The sequence below is a fragment of the Lepus europaeus genome, chromosome 23 (assembly GCF_033115175.1).
Source record: "Lepus europaeus isolate LE1 chromosome 23, mLepTim1.pri, whole genome shotgun sequence".
NCBI classification, from domain to species: Eukaryota; Metazoa; Chordata; class Mammalia; order Lagomorpha; family Leporidae; genus Lepus; species Lepus europaeus.
Genome location: NC_084849.1, coordinates 16,600,041 through 16,624,967, shown reverse-complemented (window position 1 = coordinate 16,624,967; position 24,927 = coordinate 16,600,041). Strand labels below are relative to the sequence as shown.

General features: G+C 51.9%; 1 protein-coding gene across 1 annotated transcript; it reads left to right on the top strand.

Annotated features, from left to right (window-relative positions):
- Positions 1 to 931: 931 nt before the first annotated feature.
- LOC133751970 (2'-5'-oligoadenylate synthase-like protein 2) lies at positions 932 to 15,408 on the top strand. The gene is made up of 6 exons (XM_062182251.1): positions 932 to 1,348; positions 6,187 to 6,475; positions 8,667 to 8,842; positions 10,166 to 10,407; positions 11,120 to 11,261; positions 13,986 to 15,408. The coding sequence occupies exons 1-6, from the start codon at positions 1,151 to 1,153 to the stop codon at positions 14,553 to 14,555; spliced, it is 1,617 nt and encodes a 538-aa protein (XP_062038235.1). The 5' UTR covers positions 932 to 1,150; the 3' UTR covers positions 14,556 to 15,408.
- The last annotated feature ends 9,519 nt before the right edge of the window (positions 15,409 to 24,927 follow it).

The following is a 24,927-nucleotide window of genomic DNA, read 5'->3' as shown; positions in this document are numbered from 1 at the left end:
GACCGGGACTAGAACCCGGTGTGCCGGCGCCGCAAGGCGGAGGATTAGCCTGTTGAGCCACGGCGCCGGCCCAGTATAGACAATCTTAGTGAATGACAGAACTCTTGGCTTTTGCCATTCACAAAACAGACAGCAAGCCCTTTCTGGCATTTGTGGAGGGAGGTGGGCAAGGAACACTGCCCACACGTGTGGGCTCTCCTTGGGGAACCTGGGCAAGCTCAGCACCCGGCGCCAGGCAGGCGAGAGGCTGCAGGCTCCCTACAGAGCTGGGGACCCCCACCAAAATGCCTGAGAACGGAGAGGGCGCTGGCCACACTGCAACCGAGGAGCTCCCCGCTTGGGGATGTAGATGCTGCGGGGGTCCCCACCGGGACCCCAGCACCCAGCCTGAGGCAGGGACACGGTACATGTCGATGGAACAGAATCCACAGTGCAGAAGTGGCTCTCGGGGGCAGGCTGCCTTTCAGTCTTCGAGAATCTTCCACCGCAGAAATCCCCAGCGCGTGGCCCAGGAAGCCCAGCACTGCACACCTACTCCCCTCGAAGATGCCCACCATCCTCTGGGTAACTGGCAGCAGAGGCGTGGCTCACCAGGTGAAGAAAATGAAGGGGCAAGTCAATCCTGGCCCCAGGACCCCCTCAGGCTCAGCCCAAGCCCCTGACTCCCTGACCCACCCCCAGCGCCACCCCTGGACAGTCAGCACCTTCTGGCCTCAGGGTTGGGGTCTCTTCTCCACCCAGCAGGGGAAGGGGATGGGGTGGTCAGCCCGAGGGCGCTCTGCAGAAATTGCAGGCGTGCTTGTGGGGAGGCCCCAGGGCACGCCTGATCTCATTTCCTGAAGCCGTTTCCCCGGCAGCCTGAAAGAGGAGCCAAGCTCAGTTAAGTTTCGGTTTCCATCTTCAAAGAAAATAAATAAAAAGCTCAGTTTCGGTTTCCAGCAGGCACGAGCGAGACAGCTGACTTGTGAGCTGCTTGCAGCCCAGGGAGGGTGCAAGCAGAGGAAGTGAAAGTCCCTCGCTGTCCCACGCTGTCCCCTCGCCCACCCCTGCAGTCCACCAGCCCCTGGAGAAGGCTGGAAGGCGCCCCTCCCTTCCTGTGCCGCGTGGAGCAGGCAGCATCGGATCCAGGAGGCAGCCTGGTCCTGCAGAGATGGAGCTCTCGCAGGAGCTGTATGAGACCCCCGGGGACAGGCTGGAAGCCTTCGTGAGGCGCAGCCTGCAGCCCCAGGGGGGCTGGAAGGACCAGGTGCAGGACGCCTGGCACAGAATCCAGCAGTTCCTGCAGGATCAGTGCTTCGAGGACGAGCTGGTTCAGGACCGGGAAGTCAGGGTGCTGAAGGTGGTGAAGGTGAGAACTCAGGGACCCAGCTCTGCCCCTCTGGGCCTGGGGGGCTCTGGGGGGTGGGTCACTGTGTCTCTCCGAGCCTCAGACTCCTCCTCTTTACCTAGGCTTGTTTTGGTAAAGCGTGGGAAAGTGCTGTTAAGCAGTAAGTTATTCTATAAGTCAGAAGGATAAGGATGATGATGGTGGCGGCGGTGATGAGTTGGGATCGCTCTCGGAGTGCCAGGGCATCAGGTGGCATGTGAATAGCAGATGCCTTTAAACTATATGCCGTTCTTTGTGTTGCTTAAGAAACTGTGCTCCCCACCAAAACCATAAAGATGACCTCCTCTATGGTACTCTCTTAAGATGGTACTGACTGGCCAGTTAGGAACTGCCTAGCCAGCTGGCGTTGTGGCACAGCGGGTTAAGCCATCACTTGCGATGCTGGTTCACGTCCCACTAGTCCGCCTCTGATCCAGCTCCCTGCTAATACACCTAGGAAGGCAGAGGAAGATGGCCCAAGTGCTTGGGCCCCTCCCACCCACGTGAGCAACCCCTGCTGGCTTGCTCTTCCCAAATTGCAAGCCAGCAGGAGGACTGTGTAAAGGAGCAGGGACGAGGGTGCGGGGGTGCAAGGGGGAAGCAGGAATCCGGAGAACAAAGGACAGGGCAGCTGCGCTGGGCTCGGCCCCCAGGGGCCCTGCGGAGGGGCTGGTTGGAGCCACAGGGGTTTCTTCCCCCGCTGCGGTCGCCAGTCCAGCCCTCCAGACGCGCTGACCACGGAGGGAGGGCCAGAATGCTTGGCAGCTACCCCAAGCCCAGTTTCTGGAATTCTCAAGTAAACATGTTTATCTGTCTAGTGGAACAGACACGTTAGTTGGAAGCTCAGAAGTTAACTCTTGCTCATCAGTACATGAAAGGAAAAGAAATATGTATTCAGTACAGTCACATGACCACATCTAAAATGTTTATAAACAGGGGGAGGTGCTTGGCATGGTCATTGAATCACCACTTGAGGGGCCGGCACTGTGGGTTAGTGGGTAAAGCCGCAGCCTGCAGCGCCGGCATCCCATATGGGCACCGATTCTAGTCCCAGCTGCCCCACTTCCGATCCAGCTCTCTCCTGTGGCCTGGGATCGCAGTAGAAGATGGCCTGGGATCGCAGTAGAAGATGGCCCAAGCCCTTGGGCCTCTGCACCCGTGTGGGAGACCAGAAGAAACTCCTGGCTCTTGGCTTCAGATTGGCACAGCTCCAGCTGTTGCAACCGACTGGGGAATGACCCAGTGGACAGAAGACCTCTCTCTCTTTCTTTCTGCCTCTGCTCTCTGTAACTCTGCCTTTCAAATAAATAAAATTTATTTATAAATAAATATAATGTAAATAATATTAAATAATATTAAATGTAATATAAATAAAATTCATTTAGAAATAAATATATAAATAATATAAAAATAAATATATAGATAGAATTATTTATAAATAGAATATAAATAATATAAAAATAAATAAATATAATATAAATAAAATTTATTTGAAAGGCAGAGTTACGGAGAGCAGAGTCAGAGAGAGAGAGAAAGAGAGAGAGAGAGAGAGTCTTCCATTCGCTGGTTCACTCCCCAGATGGCCACAAAAACTGGAACCAGAAAACCAGAAGGCAGGAGCCAAGAAGCCAGAAGGCAGGAGCCAGGAGCTTCTTCCGGGTATCCCTCGCAGACTCAGGGGCCCAAGGACTTGGGACATCTCCTACTGCCTTCCCAGGCTATAAAAGAGAGCTGGATCGGAAGTGGAGCAGCCAGGATTAGAACTGGTGCCCATATGGGATGCCAGCACTGCAGACAGCAGCTCTACCTACTACGCCACAGTGCCAGCCCCTCAAATAAATAAATCTTTAAAAAAAACCAATCACCACTTGGGATGCCTGCATCCCGCATCACAGTACCTGAGTTCCAGTGCCAGCTCTGCTTCCAATACAGCTTCCTGCTAATGCACCCAGGAGGCAGCAGGCAAGGGCCCAAGATCCTGGGTCCCTGAGGCCCCTGATACCTGCATGGAAGACCTGGATTGAGTTCCCAGCTTCTGACTTCTGCCTGGTCCCCCCCCCAGCCATTGCAGGCATTTGGGGAGTGAACCGGTGAATGGAGGATGTGTCTGTCTGTCTGTCTGCCTTTTCAAATGGATTTTTTAAAATAAAAAGTTTGTATAGGCCGGCGCCGTGGCTTAACAGGCTAATCCTCCGCCTTGCGGCACCAGCACACCGGGTTCTAGTCCCGGTTGGGGCACCGGATTCTATCCTGGTTGCCCCTCTTCCAGGCCAGCTCTCTGCTATGGCCTGGGAAGGCAGTGGAGGATGGCCCAAGTGCTTGGGCCCTGCACCCGCATGGGAGACCAGGAGAAGCACCTGGCTCCTGGCTTCGGATCAGCGTGATGCGCCGGCCACGGCGGCCATTGGAGGGTGAACCAACGGCAAAAGGAAGACCTTTCTCTCTGTCTCTCTCTCTCACTCTGCCTGTCAAAAAAAAAAAAAGTTTGTATAAATAACTAGGACACATTTTCTTTTATATGTAGTGTTACAAGAAAAGCTTAGGGCCAAATTGAACATGACAGAATTTATCTAAACAAAGGATTCTTGAATCAGGCTTCGCAGCTGGAAGAAGTTCAGAGCGCTCCAGCACCCGAGGTGAGCGGTGAGCTTCTATAGGCCAAAGGAGAGCAAAGCAGAGAGGTTACCTGATTGGCTACAACCGGGTGCCTGCCTTGTGTGGGCGTGGTCTGATCAGTTGGTTGCCTGTGATTGGATGAAGTTAAGCAGCTTGTGTTGGGCTAAGACCTGGCTATTTGTCACCAAAGATACAATCCTAAATTAGGTTCCAGTTTAATACATAGGAACCCAAGGTCCGGGCTAACGGCCTCCCGCTTATTTAACAAATACATTTCCTTCAAACGAAAGTGGAAACTTACAAACTCTCTCTGTGTCACAAATGACAGCTAAGAGTGCACAGACACCAAAACACAGACACTTGAGGACTCCGAGCAGACAGACTGGGGACAGAAGTCAAAGCTGGAACAGCTCGTAACAAGAAGGATTATGGCGGAATAAATTATTAAGACACGAAATAGCATGGGTGGTTTTCAAAGGCATTGTGCTAGGTAGAGGAAAAGCCAGTTTCCAAAATCACATGCCCCGCGATTCTGTGCCTACATGTCCCTCGTAATCCTCACAGAGTTCATCCCGAGATCCTCAAGTCCCTCTTAGAGAGGGACACAGGATTCGCACAGAACCTGTGCATACACTCCTGTGGACCCTAGATCACCAACCGATTGCACAGGGCCACGTAGAGTCGTTACATCACATTGTTTAGGAAGTCATGACCGGGAGAAATGTTCACTTCCAATGTGAATTTGTTTTCGAGTATTTCCGATCCCCAATTCACTGAATCCAGAGACGTAGACCCCATGGGGAAGGAAGGCCAGGCATATTCAGAAAAATAAATAACGGTAATATATCAATAAAAAATACTGCAAATTTTAAAAAAGCATACAGCTTTTGAAACCCATGCATAGTTTTCTCAAAATGTGGGTTCTCATGCACTCTTTGAGGATCTCTCATATGCATGAATTTCAACTTTTTTTTTGGCACCAAAATAAATGGATCTTTTAATTCCACTTTCCAAGAACTTTTTGAAGTATTCGTGTACATACACAAAAATGTGTTTGTTGAGGCCAGAGCTGTCCAACAGAACTTTCTAGAGTGATGGTGAATGTTCCCCATACGTCCTGTCCAACGTCATAGGCACCATCCTCGGCCAGCTGTTGAGCACCTGAAATGAAGTTAGGAGGGGAGAACTGATTTCACTCCTTTGTAATTCATGTAAACTCCAATACCCACACGTGGCTCTCGGCTACTAAGCCGAACAGTGCAAGCCTCGGCATGGGAGATTTATGGAGTGATACGAAGCTGGGGCTGCAGCGGGCTCTGGGGGAGAGAGGAAGCACGGGGGAGGAATGGAGTTCGACCTTTCCTTTATAGCCTGTGGGTTGTGTGCTAGATATTAAACTTCTCTGACCAATGAAATGCTATAGAACAGGCTGATTATCCCTTATCAGAAATGCTTAGAACCAGAAGCATTTTGGGCCAGCGCTGTGGCTTAACAGGCTAATCCTCCGCCTTGCAGCGCCGGCACACACGGGGTTCTAGTCTCAGTTGGGGCGCCGGATTCTGTCCTGGTTGCCCCTCTTCCAGGCCAGCTCTCTGCTGTGGCCCGGGGAAGGCAGTGGAGGATGGCCCAAGTGCTTGGGCCCTGCACCTGCATGGGAGACCAGGGAGAAGCACCTGGCTCCTGGCTTTGGATCAGTGAGATGCGCCAGCCGCAGCGGCCACTGGAGGGTGAACCAATGGCAAAAAGGAAGACCTTTCTCTCTGTCTCTCTCTCTCACTATCCACTCTGCCTGTCAAAAAAAAAGAAGCATTTTGGATTTCAGATATTGCTGGATTTGGGAATATTTGCATATAAATAATGAGATATCTTGGAGAGAGGACCCACATCGAAGCACAAAATTCACTTGTGTCTTGTGTACATCTTGCACACCTAGCCCGAAGGCAATCTAATACAGTTATTTTCTGTGCACCTGCATTTTGACGGTGACCTGTCCGTGAGCTCAGGGGTAGAATTTTCCGCTCGCTGTGTCGTGTTGGCTCTCAGAAAGATTCCAGTTTGGGAGGATTCTGGGTTTGCAGGTTAGGGCAGCACAGACCACTATGCACGCTGGAAACCAAGGACTCCTCTGGGGACCTGGTTCCGCTCTGACCCTGCAGGCATCACGCCTCGGCTGGAGGCGAGACTCAACCTTGCTGTCCCCACAGGGTGGCTCCTCGGGGAAAGGGACAGCACTGAACCACAGCTCCGACCTGGACATTGTCCTGTTCCTCAGCTGCTTCTCCAGCTTCCAGGATCAGGCGTTCTTTCGAGAAGAGATCATCAACTTCATCGAGGAAAGACTGGAGTACTGCAGCAGAAGTCTGGCCTACAGCATCACCGTGGCGCACCACAGGGACGGGGCCAGGGCCCCCCGCTCTTTGTTCCTCCAGGTCCAGTCCAAGGAGAGCAGTGACGTCATCCGGGTGGACCTGCTCCCAGCTTTTGATGCTCTCGGTAAAGACGGCCGTGGGTCGGGTCCAGAGAAACCGGTCGGGACCCCTTTATTAACCAGGCCTTGGGGAGGGCTTGGCCAAGTAGCGACCGATGAGAGTCGAGTGGAGCTGGCTGTTTTGGAGGGGAGACGGCACTGGAACTATGCCTCAGTGATTCAGATTGGGGTGTCCCCATGTAGCACGGGGGAAGGGGGCTTTAGCCAAGGTCCTCCTTGGGTTGGTTCTTGCCCAACTCAAGAGATTCCTCCCTGTGCCTCTGGGTCAAGCAGGTCTTCAAGGAGTGCTCGGGTCAGCAGCATCAGGCCAGTGCTGGTTGGTATTCAAAAATGGTACTGCAGCGGCTGCTCCACTTCCCATCCAGCTCCCTGCTAATGGCCTGGGAAAAGCAGCGGAGGACGGTCCAAGGGCTTGGGTCCCTGCCACTCACATGGGAGACCTGGATGGAGTTCCAGGCTCCTGGTTTCAGTCTGGCCCAGCCCTGGCTGTTGCGGTCATTTGGGGAGTGAACCAGCAGGTGGAAAGAGAGAAGACCTCTGTCTGTCTCTTTCTCTAACTCTGCCTTTCAAATAAATGAAGGAAGGAAGAAAGAAGGAAGGGAGGGAGGGAAGGAGAGAGGGAGGGAGGGAAATGGAACCACAGTGCTGCCGGCTTCAATAAGCTGGGGTCAGTGAGAGAAGCTGCAGTTCACGTAAGACAGCTTCCTGAGAGCCGTCATAATAACGGGATGGTCTGCTTTATGAGACGGCTGAGCCTGACCGCAAGGCATCAGATCTTGCCTAAAGAGCAGTGGACAAGATATGAGGAGGATAAATTCAACCTTTTACCATACCTGAAGGAGGTGATTCAGCGAAGTAATGAGAGAAGAATGGGCAAAGAAGCAATCAGATAGGTGAAATATGTGGGTGCTGCTGCCCTCAAAGTGGCTTATGAAGTTGGTTCAACCTGAAATACAATTTAAGAATTGTTTGGTCTGTAGATGTATTACTTTAAATAAATGTCTAATAGTAATAATTTCAAAAAACATCAAGGTCTTTAGGGTTAGGCAGAACTGGGTTGGGATCATCTTTAAAACAGGGTTTTTTTTTAAGATTTATTCATTTATGTATTTGAAAAGCAGAGTTGGAGAGGGAGAGGGAGAGGGAGAGGGAGCTGGACCAACCCAAAGCCAGGAACCAGGAGCTTCTTCCAGCTCTCCCATGCAGGTGCAGGGACCCAAGGGCTTGGGCCATCTTCCACTGCTTTCCCAGGTCACAGCAGAGAGCTGGATCAGAAGTGGAGCAGCCAGGACAAAAACCGGCCCCCATATGGGATGCCGGCACTGCAGGCGGCAGCTTTACCCGCCAACCCCAAAACAGAGTTCTATTTTTATTTATTTATTTATTTATTTATTTATTTATTTATTTATTTTGACAGGCAGAGTGGACAGTGAGAGAGAGAGACAGAGAGAAAGGTCTTCCTTTGCCATTGGTTGACCCTCCAATGGCTGCTGCAGCCGGCGCACCACGCTGATCCGAAGCCAGGAGCCAGGTGCTTCTCCCGGTCTCCCATGCGGGTGCAGGGCCCAAGCACTTGGGCCATCCTCCACTGCACTCCTGGGCCACAGCAGAGAGCTAGAATGGAAGAAGAGCAACTGGGACAGAATCCGGTGCCCTGACTGGGACTAGAACCTGGGGTGCCGGCGCCGCAGGTGGAGGATTAGCCTAGTGAGCCGTGGCGCTGGCTCCAAAACAGAGTTTTTAACATCTTCACATTTTGGCTGCGAGACTTAACAGTTCCATGACCTTGATAGCTCCAGGACCGAGCATACCAACTTGTCCACTGGAATAATGATATCAAGGTTACGTGGAACCATAGGAGACTGATAACATTGTTTTTTAACCCACACAAAAATGGCAGTTCCTTGTGGTTCCACTGAAGTCCCCCTGCCTCCTGCAGCGACCCTGAGGATGAGCTTAGCCCAGCTGCCGGCCCACGGTCAGCTTTTGGTCAGTGTGAGTTATTTAGACTTCATGTGGCTCACGGATACGCTCGTGAACCCTCTTGGCCCCCACTTTCTCAGCTGCAAAGTGAGGACAACGACGCGGTAGCGAGGACTGCGAGGACAACCCTCACAGGCACCCTCCCTGCTCAGAGCCCTCTCCTTTCTCACCGCGGACGGCTCCTTTCTGACCAAGTGCCTTTCTTCCCCCCAGGAACCCTGAACCCAGACTCCAAACCAGCCCCGGAAATCTACGCGGATTTAATACGCAGCATCAGCTACCCCGGGGAGTTCTCCCCCAGCTTCACCGTGTTACAGAGGCACTTTGTGAAAAGCCGCCCTGTGAAACTGAAGAATCTCCTGCAGCTAGTGAAATTCTGGTACCTGAAGGTGAGGCAGGGGTGCTGGGCCGGGAGGGCAACGTCGGTGTGGTTCACGATGTATTCGTTTTAATTGGCTTTGAAAGGCAGAGAGAGAAACACAGAGACAGAGAGATGGCAAAGAGATCTCCCATCTACTGATTCATGCCCCAAATGCCTGCACCAGCCAGGGCTGGGCTAAGCACCAGCCTGGAGCTCAGAACTCCGTCTGGGTCTTCCAGGGACCCAGGGACGCAAGGACTTGAGCTGTCACCTGCTACCTTCCAGAGCGAGCCTGAGTGGAAAGCTGCATCCAAGTGGGTTTCGCCAGGACTCGGTCCAGGCACCCTGAAATGGGATGCGGGTGTTCCAAGCGGTGACTCGCCTGCTACACCGCTCACCTGCCCGCTCCCGTGTTTTTAAAAAAGAAAGAAATGCAGACAGCTATCTAAGGATAGGAGGCAGGTGCAATAGCAGGGGTGAAAGAAACAGCGTGGACCGGACCACTGCAGAGCGCGGATGATGCTAGGGAGAGCGCTGATCACCGGCGGGGCTCATTGTCGCACTACTGTGCTATTTCCTGACGCGCGATGTCCCGTAGCCTCCTGGCTCCAACGACACGTTCGAGGGTCCTGATGAGCGCAGATGTGATTTTCAGCAGGCTCCGGGCCTCAGGCACTTCCGGTAGTAATGAAATCCACAAACAGCATCCCCAGCTCCGGAGAGCTCACGGTGCTGCAGGCCGGCGCGCGGCATCCTGCGTGCGTTTTCCCAGCAGCTCTGTGACGAACGCGTGTGTGTCGTTCACGGTCCGCTCTTTGCACAAGAGAAAACCAGGCTGGAAAGCCAAAGTGGGTATAAAGCAAATTGATCACAAGCCCTATACCGCTGGAGTCCTACCCGAAACCAGCATCTGTTTCTGACCCATTTTGGCTGAACGGAAGGGTTGCAGGGTAGGGCTCTGTCCCCTTCATCGTTCAGCTTGTTTCGTGGTTTGTGGCATGATTTTGATTGATGTTTTCCGTGTGTCTTAGTTTTCTTCCTTTCTTTCCACATTCAGTATGTGTACCCCCCCCCCCCCACTGAATAACACGGATTGACGAGGCCGACAAGGCCCAGAAGAGACCCCAGATTTCTCTTTTATTGCAATCTTGATGGCTCTAAGACATAAACCCACCACCAAGCACCCCAAGTCACCCATGGCTGTGTGTCCTATAACACAACAGTGTGGCCCGGACATGCGCAGAGCACCAATCCCATAGCTTCATATTCGTTCATGCAGTATGTCTATCTCACTCTTGTCTCTCCTCGCCCCCCCCCCGCCCCCCGATCTGTCTATCTCTGTCTCCTCCAGTGCCTGAAACCTAAATACCGAAGAGTAGCATTACCCTCCAAATACGCCCTGGAGCTGCTGACCATCTACGCCTGGGAGATGGGCACAGACGAGAGCGAGAGCTTCAGCCTGGACAAAGGACTTGTGGCCGTGATGGAGCTCCTCCAGAACTATGAAGACATCTGCATCTACTGGACCAAGTACTACGATTTCCAGAATGAGGCTGTCAAAAACCAGATCAAGCAACAGTTGAAGGAGAGCAGGTGGGCAGGTCGGCTCAAGGAATAGAAAACCCAACTTGAGTGGCTTAAAGAATAAAAGAGGTACCACAGACAACTGAGAAAATGTTTGAGGAGGTAGACACGTTTACCCTATATATATATATTTTTTTACTTATTTTCTTTTATTATTTGAATAGCAGAGAGAGAGAGAGCGCGCTTTTATTTGCTGGTTTGCTCCCCGAATGCCTGCAGCAGCCAGGGCTGGGCCAGGCTGATGCAAGGAGCCTGGAATTCCATCCGGGACTCCCATGTGGGTGACAAGGACTCGTGTACTTGAGCCATCAGCTGCTGCCTCCCAGGACGCACATTAGCAGGAATCTGGATCGGAAGCAGAGTTGCCAAAACTCAAAGCAGGCACTCTGATTTAGGACGCAGGTGTCCGAAGAAGCAACTTAGACTTCTGTGCCAAATGCCCACCCCTATCCTAATGCAAAGATTATGCGACATAGTCGTGTATTGAAACATCACATGGTACCCCATAAATATGCACAATTCTTTTCTATCAACTTAAATGCTTTCTAGAAAACAATAAGAATTCAACTAAAAAAAATTTCAGTTTTTTTAAGTAAACAGAAACTGTCGGGTTTTGCAACTGCAAAGTCCACAGATAAAGAAACTTCAGGTATGGTGTGATCCAGGTGTTCACTGTGCGGACCTGAGTCCCACTGAGATCCACTCCCCTTCTCTCTCCCAGGCCCGTTATCCTGGACCCAGCTGACCCCACCAACAATCTGGGAAGGAAAAGAAATTGGGACGTAGTGGCCAAAGAAGCTGCTCACTGCCTGCGACAGGTTTGCTGTACGACTGTGGACCCCAGCCAGCGCTGGCACGTGCAGGTACAATCGCCCAGCCCCAGGAGGACTCCATGCTAACCTCGCTTTAACTGCGCAAGTCCCCCCAACACCTGCCACCAGGACCCAAGGGTTCCCAGGATAGGCAGCGTCTCCCACATAGACTCTCAGCCAACCAGGTTTGCAGTTCTCCCCCTTCTGCTGTGAAAGTCTGGACCTCAGTTTCTTCATCTGCAAAATGGGCAGGCAATGGGTGCCCTGTTCTATAGCTAATTGAGGGACATACTAAAAGAATGTATACACACACACACACACATGCTAGGGGTAATCTTTTTTTTTTTTTTTTTTTTTTTTTTTGACAGGCAGAGTGGATAGTGAGAGAGAGAGATAGAGAGAAAGGTCTTCTTTTTGCTGTTGGTTCACCCTCCAATGGCCGCCGCGGTAGCGTGCTGCGGCCGGCGCACCGCGCCGATCCGATGGCAGGAGCCAGGTGCTTCTCCTGGTCTCCCATGGGGTGCAGGGCCCAAGCACTTGGGCCATCCTCCACTGCACTCCCGGGCCACAGCAGAGAGCTGGCCTGGAAGAGGGGCAACCGGGACAGGATCGGTGCCCTGACCGGGACTAGAACCTGGTGCGCCGGCACCGCAAGGTGGAGGATTAGCCTAGTGAGCCGCGGCGCCGGCCAATCTTTTTCTTTTTGTAAGCTGCTACTCAACCTCTTGCTATTAAAGCAAGAGATGTAATAGATGTATCTAAAGTATTTATTTTTTATTAAAGATTTATTTATTTACCGTGAGCATTTTAGAGCCTGCTCATAGAATCAAGTCCAAATCCAGACACTTTTGAGCATGAAGTGGGGTGATATCAATTGGGCCAGGACAAGCGACCTCCGCTGGGTCTGCTTCAGACATCCAGGAACATTGGAGCATCCCGGGTGGAGTCGCTCTTTCGAACAGCTCTGTCATACGCCCGTGAATGGAAGCGCATTCATCTGTAGGACCTGTCCCCTCCTGGTAGATTTGTAGCAAGCTTCCATTTGCCCTTAAATGAACATCCTTAACATATCCCAGAGGCTGTCACACTTCACTACATCATTTAGCCTCACAGCAATTCAGGGAGTCCAGGTGACAGGCGAGGACTGAGCAGCTCCACGAAGGACAGGTGTTCTTTGGGGAACGTTGCCGGTTGGTGCTCTGGTCGGGGTGAGTTGGAAGACAGAGTTGGACTCTGTGGTCCTGCAAGGTGAAAAGCACCAGTTAGTCTCCTTTGCCTGGGACAGTCCTGGCTCAAGTCTATTGTCATCCAAAATTGTTAAGAGCACCTGCTTTTGCCTTGATTATTTTTATTGATTTATTGTATTCATTTGAAAGGCAGAGAGAGAGAGAGAGAAGGGAGTGAAAGAGAAAGATATCTCCTGGCCGGCGCCGCGGCTCACTAGGCTAATCCTCCGCCTTGCGGCGCCGGCACACCGGGTTCTAGTCCCGGTCGGGGCACCGATCCTGTCCCGGTTGCCCCTCTTCCAGGCCAGCTCTCTGCTGTGGCCAGGGAGTGCAGTGGAGGATGGCCCAAGTCCTTGGGCCCTGCACCCCATGGGAGACCAGGATAAGCACCTGGCTCCTGCCATCGGATCAGCGCGGTGCGCCGGCCGCAGCGCGCTACCGCGGTGGCCATTGGAGGGTGAACCAACGGCAAAAGGAAGACCTTTCTCTCTGTCTCTCTCTCACTGTCCACTCTGCCTGTCAAAAATAAAAAAAAAAAAAAAAAAGAGAGAAAGATATCTCCTGGGGAGATCTTCCAGTTCACTCCCCAAATACCCACATAACAGCCAGACTGGGCCAAACCAAAGCCAGGAGCCAAGAACTCCATCAGAGTCTTTGGCTTGGGGGGCGGGAAGCTGACTACTTGAGCCATCACCTGCTACCTTCCAGGGTGTGCATCAGCAGGAAGCCAGAGCTGGTGTTAAAACCCAGGCACCAGGGCCAGTGCTGTGGTGTAGTGAGTAAAGCCGCTGCCTGCAGGGCCGGGGGTGCTGGTTCAAGTCCCAGCTGTTCCACTTCCAATCCAGCTCTCTGCTATGGCCCGGGAAAGCAGTGGAAGATGGCCCAGGCCCTCGGGCCCCTGCACCTGCAAGTGAGAGACTGAAGGAAGCTCTTGGCTCCTGGCATTGGTTCCGGCCATTGAAGCCAATTGGAAGCAGCAGATGGAAGACCTCTCTCTCTCTCTCTCTCTCTCTCTCTACCTCTCCTTCTCTCTGTGTATAACTATGACTTTCAAATTAAATAATAAATAAATCTTTAAAAAAAAAAAACCAGGCACTATAATATGGCATGCAAACCCCCCAAGGGGCATCTTAACCCCTGCACCAAACATCCACCCTCCATTTGCATTTTTTTTTCCGGATTTATTTATGTGAAAGGCAGAGTTACAGAGAGAGAGCGAGACAGAGAGATCTTCCATCCACTGGTTCACTCCCAGGCTGAAACCAGGAGCCAGAAATACCATCTGGGTTCCCCACGTGGGTGGCAGGGGCCCAAGCACTTCGGCCATCTTCTGCCGGCTTCCCAGGCGCATTAGCCGGGAGCAGGATTGGACATGGGGCAAGCGGAGCTCATATTTGCAGAGGGCTTCCTAACCCACTGTGCCACAGCACCGGCCCCTCCATTTACTTTACATTAAAAGTGTCTCAGTAGACAGAGGAGAGAGGCTTTGGAAACCAGAAAATAGCCCTGACCGCCCAGATCCCTGAATCTGTTTCCCTCTTGCTTCCAGAGAGCCAGGGACGTGCAGGTGACTGTGAAGCAGACAGGACTGGAGACCTGGACCCTCTCAGTGGACCCATACAGCCCCATCTGGAAGATGAAGGCAGAGATCAAGAAGAAAAACCCGATTTCCGGGCAGCAACGCCTCTCCTTTCAGGAGGCGGGAGGGGAGCGGCGGCTGCTCAGCTCCCAGCAGACCCTGGCAGATTACGGGATCTTCTCCAAGGTGAACGTGCGTGTGCTGGAGACCTTCCCTCCTGAGATCCAGGTGTTTGTCAAGGACTCCAGTGGCCACAGCACGCCCTACGCCATCCACCCCGAAGACACCATCTGTCACTTGAAAGAGAAGATCGAGGACGCAGGAGGGCCGTTGGTGGAGGACCAGATGCTGAAGTTCCAGGGCCGGAAGCTGGGGAACCATCGCAGCCTGGAGAGCCTGGACATCAAGGACTGTGACACTGTCATGCTCGTTCGGAGAAACGCAGACTCCCCAAGACTGCCCCTGGCCCCGCAGTGGAGTCCCGTCACTTTCTACTGGGATCCTTTCGCTAAGTGCTATTATCCTTCAATGAGACGTTAATTAGTGCAGCCAGTCTGGCCTACAGCATGGAGGTTTCCTCCTAGAAACAGAACCCCCATTATGATCCGGTCATCCCACTACTAGGTATGTAAAATCCAGAAGACATGAACTCATTGCTATTAAAGAGACACCTGCTGCAGCACACATAGAGCAGCCCTGTACATGACAGCCAAGAAAGGGAAACAAGCAAGGCATTCCTCATCAGGCAAAGGGAAGATGGAAACATGATCAGGCCTCCCATAGGGCGCCGGTTCGAGACCCAGGTGCTCCACTTCCGATCCAGCTCAATGCTATGGCCTGGGAAAACAGTGGAGGTTGGCCCAAGTGCTTGGGCCCCTACACCCACATGGGAGACATGGAAGAAACTCCTGATTCCTGGCTTCAGATCGGCACAGATCTAGCCATTGCAGGCAATTGGGGAGTGAACCAGCAGATGGAGGACTTTCTCTCTCTCTCTCTCTCTCTCTATCTCTATCTCTCTTTCTGCCTCCTTCTCTCTCTGACTTTCAAATAAATAAATAATTTTTTTAAAAAAAGGCCTGGAGAGGTGGGAAAGATAGAATGAGTTTAGATTTTTTAAAAAAAATTAGGATATTAATTGCAACACTGTGTTCATTGTTGTGCTCATTAATTGTGACAAATAATGCTCACTTAGTAGCACATATACTAAAATTGTAACAGGTATATCAAGGTAACATGAGACATTAGCAGTAGGGGAAGCTGGAACTCTGCATACTCCTTCACAATTGCTTGCTCTGTGTCTTTAAACTGTTCTGAAATTAAAAAAAAAAAAAGTCTTTAAAACCCTTCCAATGGCTCCTCGTTGCCTGCAAAATAAAGTTCAAGTCCCTTCGCTCGGCCTTCAGAGTCTTTGACCATCTAGACCCTGTTCACCTCCCCCATTTCCCCTCACCACTCTCCGAACCAGGTGCTCCCTAACACTTGCAATCCCAGAACACTTAATGTTGGGGTCTTGGCTCCACCCCTTCGAGCCAGGGCCCCCACCAAGCTCTCGCTTCGGTCAAGATAGGGAGCCGTCAGCATATGGGGACCGGAGCCACCCACGGCAAGAAAGAGACTCCAAATCCCACACAGACGCCCAGGCGCGGACGCTGCAGGATGCTGCCAGCCCCGCCCTGAGCCCCATCAAACTCGCCCTGGATCTTTGCATTAGGCTAAAAGGAGCTTGCAGCCACTCACTGAGCGAATCAGAGCGGTGGCTTGTAAGCCCTAAGACCCTTGACCATGACTAGTTCAGCAGCTCCATAAAATTCCTATTTCTATTCCTCAGGTAATGTATAACTCTGAGCACGCTGATGGCATTTCTGCCACCAAGACTCTCCATAGACGTGGTGTCATTTGATCTTTATCCTCACAGCTGTGCTGGGAGCTAAACAGACAACTAAAACACACACACACACACACACACACCCCATTTTACAGATGAGAACATAGGCTTAGAGAATAAGGGATCAGTGTTCAGAGGGAACCTCCTGCGGGTGAGGAATGATGAGAACCTCAGCAGGAAGATACTCCATGTCTCTCTGCCACCTTCGCTGGGTCTCACCCACAGGCGCCTGCTCTGAGATCTAGTCTGGGCATCCTGCCAGCCTCCTCCAGTCCTGTGGGTAAACTTGTTCACACCAGAGGACTTCATCCTGGGCCACAGCTGATTGGACCACGAATGATCACCTGACCCAGGATAGACCCAATCTATTGGCCGGGCTAAGCCAATCAGACGATGGGTTCTAGAGATGGGGAACAACAGCTTCTTGAGTATTTTACATATGCCAGGAAGAGCTCACGCACCTGGCATTCACTGGGTTCTCACAACAACCGCTGCTCTAATTTTATAGTTGGGGAAAGAGGCTAAGGAGGGCCGGGAGTTCTGTTCGAGGTGAGGCTGTAAGATGCAGAGCTGGATGCAAGCCAGAGATAGTGGTCTTTGCACCATGTGACGCTGCCTCTCTCAGTGGACTTCAGGTCTCCACGCCCCACCCCAATTCCCACGTGTGTACAAACAACCCGCGACCCTCCAAGAGCATCTCAGTGAATTTCTGCCCTGGGTCATCCACTTCCCAGCCCCAGGCCCTTGGACAGTTAGTCTCCTTGTCCACAACGTCCTCACACATAGAATGGGGAGCTCATGGTTTGGACCACGTATCTCACCAGATCATTGTAAGGATCACGTGACGAATGCAAAAGCCTTTCACAAACTTAAGTCCCTGTGTCAGCATGAGCTCACCAGGTCCAAAACTCCATGGATGTCTGGGAGATAAGACAGGAAGGGATCTCACACCTGCTGTGTTGAGATGGAAGGCCTGGTTTCCTTCTACACTTCAACTTGAGAGAATACATTTTAATTTATAAGGCTACATAGGCTAAAGTGAACACAATTTTGCTTAGGGCTATGAAGGCAGCAAGTTGGGGTCTGGTGGGCCTGGAGAGGCTGGGGCCTCAGAAGCCAGGTGAGAGAAAAGAGCACCCTATGGGCAAGAACAGAGAGGAGGGGGCTCAGGGCAGGGGGAAGATGGAGACTCACATCAGAAGGCTATGGAAGAGGTGACGCTGGCCTGGACCAGGAGTAGCGGTGGAGGTGCGAAACAGGTGGATTCGAGGCCCGGAAGGCTTGCTGGTGGACAGAATGCGAGGGAAAGCGGGCCCTCAGCCTGTCCCCCACGAGTTACCTTCAAGGGCTGTTGAGCAGGCGAGAGCGGAAGGAGCCCGCGGGGATACTGGAAGTGTCCTACTGCCTCGATCTGGATGGTGGGCACAGGATTGCATGCAACCACAAGAGCCTTCCCAGCTGCCCCTGTGCATGTGTCGGGCTGGGTTCCCTGGGAGGCAAATTGTGAGATGGGGAGGCGTGCACAGGAAGTTCACTGGAGAGTGTTCCCAGGAATGACAGCTGGGAAGAAGGGCAGGAAACAGGACAGCACGGGGAGAAAAGCTGAGCTGTGATGCAGTCACAGCCAAGAGCTCAGCAGAGCCCCCGGGTGCAGGGCAGTGGGGGGCAGAGCTGAGAGGGCCCTTCAGAGTCGTCATCACCTGAGACAAGGGGACCCGGCCTCTGTGTCCTCCTTGTCACTGACTGCAGGCAGCTTATGGGACAGAGTGTGATCTTGGGCCAAACAAACCCGCTTTGTCTGAGGGTCATGCTCTGGCCGGGGCTCCAGCGTGAGTTTTCCCCAGTGACGCTCCCAGCAGCTGGGGGAAAGAGGGCCTCGGGCCTGCAGCGGGACGTGGGCATCCCTCGGCACCACCCAGGGCTCTGCAAGTCCTTCCACCTGCTTGTGTGGGAGCCAGAACTCAACAGAACGGTCCTGGAGAAAGAATGACTCTCAGATTCCTGTCCACTTCAACGGAGGCCAACCCTGCACCTCAATAGGTGCTCACCTATGTGTTGAATCTAGTCTGTTTCCCCAACTATAAAATTAGAGCAGCGGTTGTTGTGAGAATCCAGTGAATGCCAGGTGCGTGAGCTCCTCCTGGCATATGTAAAATACTCAAGAAGCTGTTGTTCCCCATCTCTAGACCCCATCGTGTGATTGGCTTAGCCCAGCCAATAGATTGGGTCTATCCTGGGTCAGGTGATCATTCGTGGTCCAATCAGCTGTGGCCCAGGATGAAGTCCTCTGGTGTGAATCTAATAGGATTCATTGGAGTCTCAGATGAGGTCTAGACTGACCCAACACATGTGAAAAGCTTCACCCTGTGCCTGGCACATATCGCATGTTCAGTAAGCAGGAGTTCTTACCTCGCTCCTCTGCTCCGAATTTTCTTTTCATATCCCAGGGTGGAGATACAGGGAATTCCACACAGCTGTATTCTTTCTGGCTTTCGTAGTTCCTTCACTCCTTGACCTACGCCTGAGCCACATTTAAAAAAAAAAAAAAAAGACAGAGAATGAATATTATGGCATCAACTGCTATTGCCTCCCATAATCCTTTCTTCCATAGCAATGGGATTGTTGGCTGGGCACATCAGCAAAGGGTAAAGACTACACTTCCCAGCCTTCCTTGCAGCTGCATGTGACCATGTGACAAAACTTTGCCCCCTGGGGTTGGCACTGTGACACAGCTGGTTAACGCCCTGGCCTGAATCAGCACTGGCATCCCATATGGGTTCCGGTTCTAGTCCCGGCTGTTCCACTTCCAATCCAGCTCTCTGCTATGGCCTGGAAAAGCAGTAAAAGATGGCCCAAGTCCTTGGATCCCTGCATCCATGTGGGAGACCCAGAAGAAGCTCCTGGATCCTGGCTTCGGATCAGGGCAACTCTGGCAGTTGCAGCCTCTGGGGAGTGAACTATCGGATGAAAGACCTCCCTCTTTTTCTCTCTGCCTCTCCTCTCTCTGTGTAACTCTGACTTTCAAATAAATAAAACTTAAAAAAAAAAAAAAAACTTTGCACCCTTAAAGAGTTCATTTGTGTTTTATGCATGAATTTGCATGTTTATTCCGAACAACCTCCAGTTATCTATTGGGTCCAGAATCCCCAGGAGTATCTCACTCCTGCTTTGTACCTAGGAAAGGGGATGCAAAAAACGATGTAATACTAGGCATTGGCAAGAGTTTTGTCATTTGCGTAGGCTTGAGATGGAATGCAGTTTCCACCCATGGTGTCCCAGATAGCACAAAGAGGAAGTGCCTGAGAGCCTCGGCCCAGGTGAGCTGTCTTCCCAGCACAGGGAAGGCCCCCTCATTTACTGCCTTTAAACAGGACGGTGGGCACCATTCCATGGACCTCCAGGGACCTGAGAGAGCAGGAGACCAGGAGGAGCCCAGTGGACTGGATCCAGCTCCAAGAAGAAATTCAGAGCCTCAAGGAGGAAGGAGTTTCCATTTCCTCTACAGCCTGGTTTCACTTTCCTAACCAGCCGGCTCCCTAGTGCGTGCCTCCAACCTTTTGCCCTTTTGTCCTCACAGTCCACTCACCACTGTATCACAGGGACCCTTTGGGTTGAAAGCGATGGAGACCCAACTCAGTTTTAGCAAATACAAGTAGAACGTAGTGGGGGTAGCTAACAGCAGGTACAACTAGACTGTCTTAGGGGTCTCCAGGGATCTAGGACCAACAGGACATATGAGTAGATGTGGAAGAGGGGAGGGAAGCCCCTGCAGAGGCAGGGGATCCAGTGGCGTGGAGTCCCAGGGTCCGAAGACCCGATTACCTGGAGCTCTGGTCCTGAGGACAGGAGAAGACGGATGTCCTAGCTCCAGCATTTGGTGGTATCTCGGCCGTCAGTGGACTGTGCCCACCCATGTGAGGCCACTCATCCTTACTCAGCCGACTGATTCAAATGCTAATCTCTTCTGGAAACACCCTCAGACACACCCAGAAAGAATATTTACCAGCTACCTGGGCAATCCTTTGCTTAATCAAGCTGACATCTAAAATGAACCATGAATCCAGGAGTCCAAGTGACACAGGAGGGCGTGTCTGTTAGCTTATCTTGCACAGGGAACCACCCAATCCCCGTTCGATTATCTTGCCCACGACTTTAATAGGCTAGGCCGAGCAGTTTTTCTGGTCTGAGTGGACTCACGTGGAGCCGGAGAATGACAAGTTGAAGGCGCATTCATGAGTATCGCAGAGGGAGGGAGCCCCAGGTGCCCACAGCAGTGCTCCGTTTAATACGGCTCCTTGGCTTGGCGGCTGCTTCTTCCTAATCTCCACCCCCCGCCCATCTCACATTTGACCCTGGAGATATTTCCCAGAACAAACCACCCTTGTCCCGTAGCTCTGCCTGGGGACTCCCAGCCAACACAACACCCCTCTTTATTTTTCTTTATCCTACCCAAAGCCTAGCCCACCCCTTTCCTTTCACTGTCTCTTTCCCCACTCAAGAGAAGCCCGATCACTGGTGGTATTTTGACAAACCACGAAGAGAACACATTACGGACTCCATGCACCCTTTCAAACTCTTCAAATGTATCAGCAATCAAATTCAGAGGGGGCTTAACTCCCAGATTTTCCAAAGCTGAATAAAAAGTGAATACGTATGTTCTGATTCTTGTCTGAACAGCTCTTCCACGGCCTTGAGGTTCATTGTCCCGCCTTACAAACGTGGGGCAAGTGCTGGAGCCCCACTCTGTTGCAAACTGAGTTTTGCACCACTTCCACTACTCTTGAAACTGCCATAAAATGGCATTACATAATGACTGGGCATTGTCAAACTTTGAAAATATTTAGAATTCATGAGACATTTTTGGCATGTATTGCTTTCTATTTGGGGCTAGACAGTTGAAATAGAAACCTATCTAGGTAAATATCTGTGCACCAGTTAAGATGCTGCTTGGGATACGTGTGTCCTTATCAGAGTGTCTGGGTTGGAGTCCCAGCTCTGCCCCTGATCCAGCTTCCTGCTAATGCACACCCTGGGAGGCGGCAGATCATGGCTCAGGTGGTTGGGTCCCTGCTATCTATGAGGGAGACCCGGATGTAGTTCCCAGCTCCCAGCTTTGACATGGCACAATCCCACCTGTTGCAAACATTTGAGGAGTGACCCTCAACCAACAGATGGGATCTCTCTCTCTCTCTCTCTCTCTCTCTCTCTCTCTCTCTCTCTCTCTCTCTCTCTTTCCCTTCTTCCCTCCCCTGCCTTTCAAATAAATAAAATTCATTCATTCATTGAAATGTGTTATGAGCCAGCGCCACGGCTCACTAGGCTAATCCTCCGCCTTGCAGCGCCGGCACACCGGGTTCTAGTCCCAGTCGGGGCACCGGATTCTGTCCCGGTTGCCCCTCTTCCAGGCCAGCTCTCTGCTGTGGCCAGGGAGTGCAGTGGAGGATGGCCCAAGTGCTTGGGCCCTGCACCCGAATGGGAGATCAGGAGAAGCACCTGGCTCCTGACTTCGGATCAGCGCGATGAGCCGGCCGCGGCGGCCATTGGAGGGTGAACCAACGGCAAAAAGGAAGACCTTTCTCTCTGTCTCTCTCTCTCACTATCCACTCTGCCTGTCAAAAAAAGAAAGAAAGAACTTTATGTTGCTATATGGGCAAAATGTTGAAATCTTTACCTAATATATACTAAACTGATCTTCTGTATACAAAGAGAATTGAAAATGAATCTTTACATGAATGGAAGGGGAAAGGGAGCGGGAAAGGGGAGGGTTGCGGGCGGGAGGGAAGTTATGGGAGAGGGGAAGCCATTGTAACCCATAAGCTATACTTTGGAAATTTATATTCATTAAATAAAAGTTTAATTAAAAAAAAAAAAGAAAGAAAGAAAGAAGGAAGGAAGGAAGGAAGGAAGGAAGGAAGGAAGGAAGGAAGGGAGGGAGGAAAGAAAGAAGGAAAGAAATGTGTTATGATTGGAAAACTTCTTGAAAGAAGCGGGCCAGGACTGGCATTGCAGCACGGTGGGTTAAGCCACCACCTACAACGCCAACACCCCATACAGCTGCTGGTTCAAGTTCTGCTCCACTTCTGATTCAGTTCCCTGCTAGTGATCCTGGGAAAGCAGAAGAAGATGGCCAAAGATCTTGGACCCCTGCATCTATGTGGGAGACCCAGGTGGAGTTCCAGGCTCCTGGCTTTGGCCTGGCCCAGCCCCAGCCATTGCAGCCATTTGGATAGTGAACCAGAGAATGGAAGATTCTCTCTCTCTCTCTCTCTCTCTCTCTCTGTAACTCTGCCTCTCAAATAAATAAAATAAATCTTTTAAGAAAAGAAAGAAGCAGGCATCATGGCACAACAGGTCAAGTTGCCACTTGGGACAAACTGCATCCCGTACTGGAAGACCTGGGTTTGAGTCCCAGCTCCTCTGCTCCCAATCCAGCTTCCTGCTAACGCATCCGGGAAGCAGCAGATGATGGTTCAAGTACGTGGGTCCCTACCAACCATATGAGAGACCCAGATGGCTTTCCAGCCTTCTGGCTTCAGGTTGGCCCAGCCCCAGCTGTTATGGGCATCTGGGGAATGAACCAGCAGATGAAAAATGTCTCTTTCTCACCATTTCTATTCCTCTCTCTGTCACTCTACCTTTCAAATAAATGAAACCTTTTCAAAAAGAAACACGCACGTTGGAAAAAAGAAGACCCACATATCCTGTTGGACTCCATTCCCCTCACCCTACTTCTTTCCCAGTCCGCCCTAATCTGGCTTCTGCACCCATGTCTCCCCAGTACCTGCCCCCACCTTGGTCACCTGCAACTTCTCGGGTGCTGCTTGGCCTTTCACTCCTTGACTTACTGGAAACATTAAGCGGTATGGACAATGTCTCCAAGCTCCGTCCCCACTGCTTGGCTCCCTCCTCTGGGACTGTGTGAGTTTCTCTTCCTTTGCCATCACTCATCCTTCCCCGAGGCGCCCCTGGCTGCCTGCGTGCTGGGGAAACCAGATCTGCCTTCTCATGGACCTTCTCCCTCCCCTCGTCGTCCCTAAGCCCCGGATCTCCTCCACTCTTCAACAGTGGTCCCCACACATTACTCAACAGCCCCAACCAGAGAACCGCTCTCGCCCAGCCTCTCCCGGCCCTCTCCTCCTGCCTCTAGACACAAGTCTTCACGCCCTTCCTCCAGAGCCAGCCTAGAACCCAACCCTGTCCCTCCACCTCCACGCCGCCAGCCTCGTCTGCCACCTGCCCCCTGCCCCCTGGACCCCTGCTCAGCACCCTGACTCAGCTCCCTGCATGTGCTCCTGCACCCGGCAATCTAGAAGGGCCTAGACTAGAACTTCATCACGTGCTGCCCCTCTGATTTGCCACAGTCCTCAGGGCAAAGTCAGAGCAGGTTCATCTGGCATTCGGCCCAGTGGGTCACTTCCTCTTTCTTAAAATAAGACCTTCGCTTGGCTTCCAAAACACCACTCCCTAACGAACTCTCCCTTCTAACTAGCTAACTAGCTAACTAACTAACTAGCTCTCCCTTCTCAATCTTCTTTGTCAGATTCTTGAAACCACCCGACCTCTGGGTAACATTAAGTGCGTCCGGGCTCCGTCCTCAGTCCCTTTTCTCTCCTTGTTCTCTACTCGCTTCCTGGGTGATCTCATCCTGACTCATGACCTTAAATATCTCTCTGCGCCGGTGGGCGTTTGGCATAGCAGTTAAGTCACTACTTGGGAAGCCGGCTTTCCGTATCAGCTCCATCGTCCCTTCTGATCCAGCTTCCTGCTGATGTGCACCCTGGGAGGCAGCAGGGATGGCTCGAGTCCCTGGGCCCCTGCCACTCACATGGGAGACCTGGATGGGGTTCCCGGCTCCAGGTGTCAGCATAGCCCCTGTCGCGGTGGTGCACCTGGGGAGTGAACCAGCGGATGGAAGCTCTCTCTGCCTTTCAAATAAATTCTTTCTGTCTCCTCTCCAAGCAGGTTTTCCTTAACTACTTTATGTAAGACTAAGCACCAAAAATGCCACGCAGACACACACACACATGCACACACACGTGCACATACACATACTCTTTTAACCCTTTTCCATGCTTTATTTCCCCATTTCACACTTAACCCCATCTCACTTTCCTTATTTGTCTCCTTTTCCTTACATCTCCTGTTTATTTTCTGTCTCCACCACCAGAATGGAAGCTCTCTGCCAGCCACGGTTCCTGTCTGTTCACTGCTGTATCCCTAGTGCCTGCCTGGCACACAATAGATACTCAAAAGTGTTGGTTGGTGCTGGCGTTGTGGTGCCGGGGTTAAGCTGCCACCGGCAACTCTGGTGGTGTCCCCCTTTGAAGTCCCCGCTGCTAATGTGCCTGGGAGAGCAGTGGAAGATGGAGCAGGTGCTTGAGCCCCCTGGCTTGTGGGAGGTAAACATGGAGTTCCAGGTTCCAGTCTTCAGCCTAACCCAGCCCCGGCCGTTGTGGTCATTTGGAGTGGATGGGGAGGATGGAAAAGCTCTTTCTGTCTCTCCCACTCTGTCACTCCGCTTTTTATTTATTTTTTATTTTTTTATTTGACAGATAGAGTTAGACAGTGAGAGAGAGACAGAGAGAAAGGTCTTCCCTCCGTTGGTTCACCCCCCAAATGGCTGCTACGGCCGGAGCTACACCAATCCAAAGCCAGGAGCCAGATGCTTCCTCCTGGTCTCCCATGCGGGTGCAGGACCCAAGCACCTGGACCATCCTCCACTGCCTTCCCAGGCCACAGCAGAAAGCTGGACTGGAAGAGGAGCAACCAGAACTAGAACCCGGTGCCCATATGGGATGCTGGTGCCGCAGGCGGAGGATTAACCAAGTGAGCCACGGTGCTGGCCCCATGTCACTCTGCTTTTTAAATAAATAAAACAAGATTTTTTTAAAGAAAGGATTGTTTGTTGGGAAGGGCACTGTGGCATGGTGGGTTAACTTGACACTTACAATACAGGCCTGCTATATCGGAGTGCCCGGTTCAAATCCCAGCTACTCTGTTCCAATCCAGTTTCCTGTTGGTGCA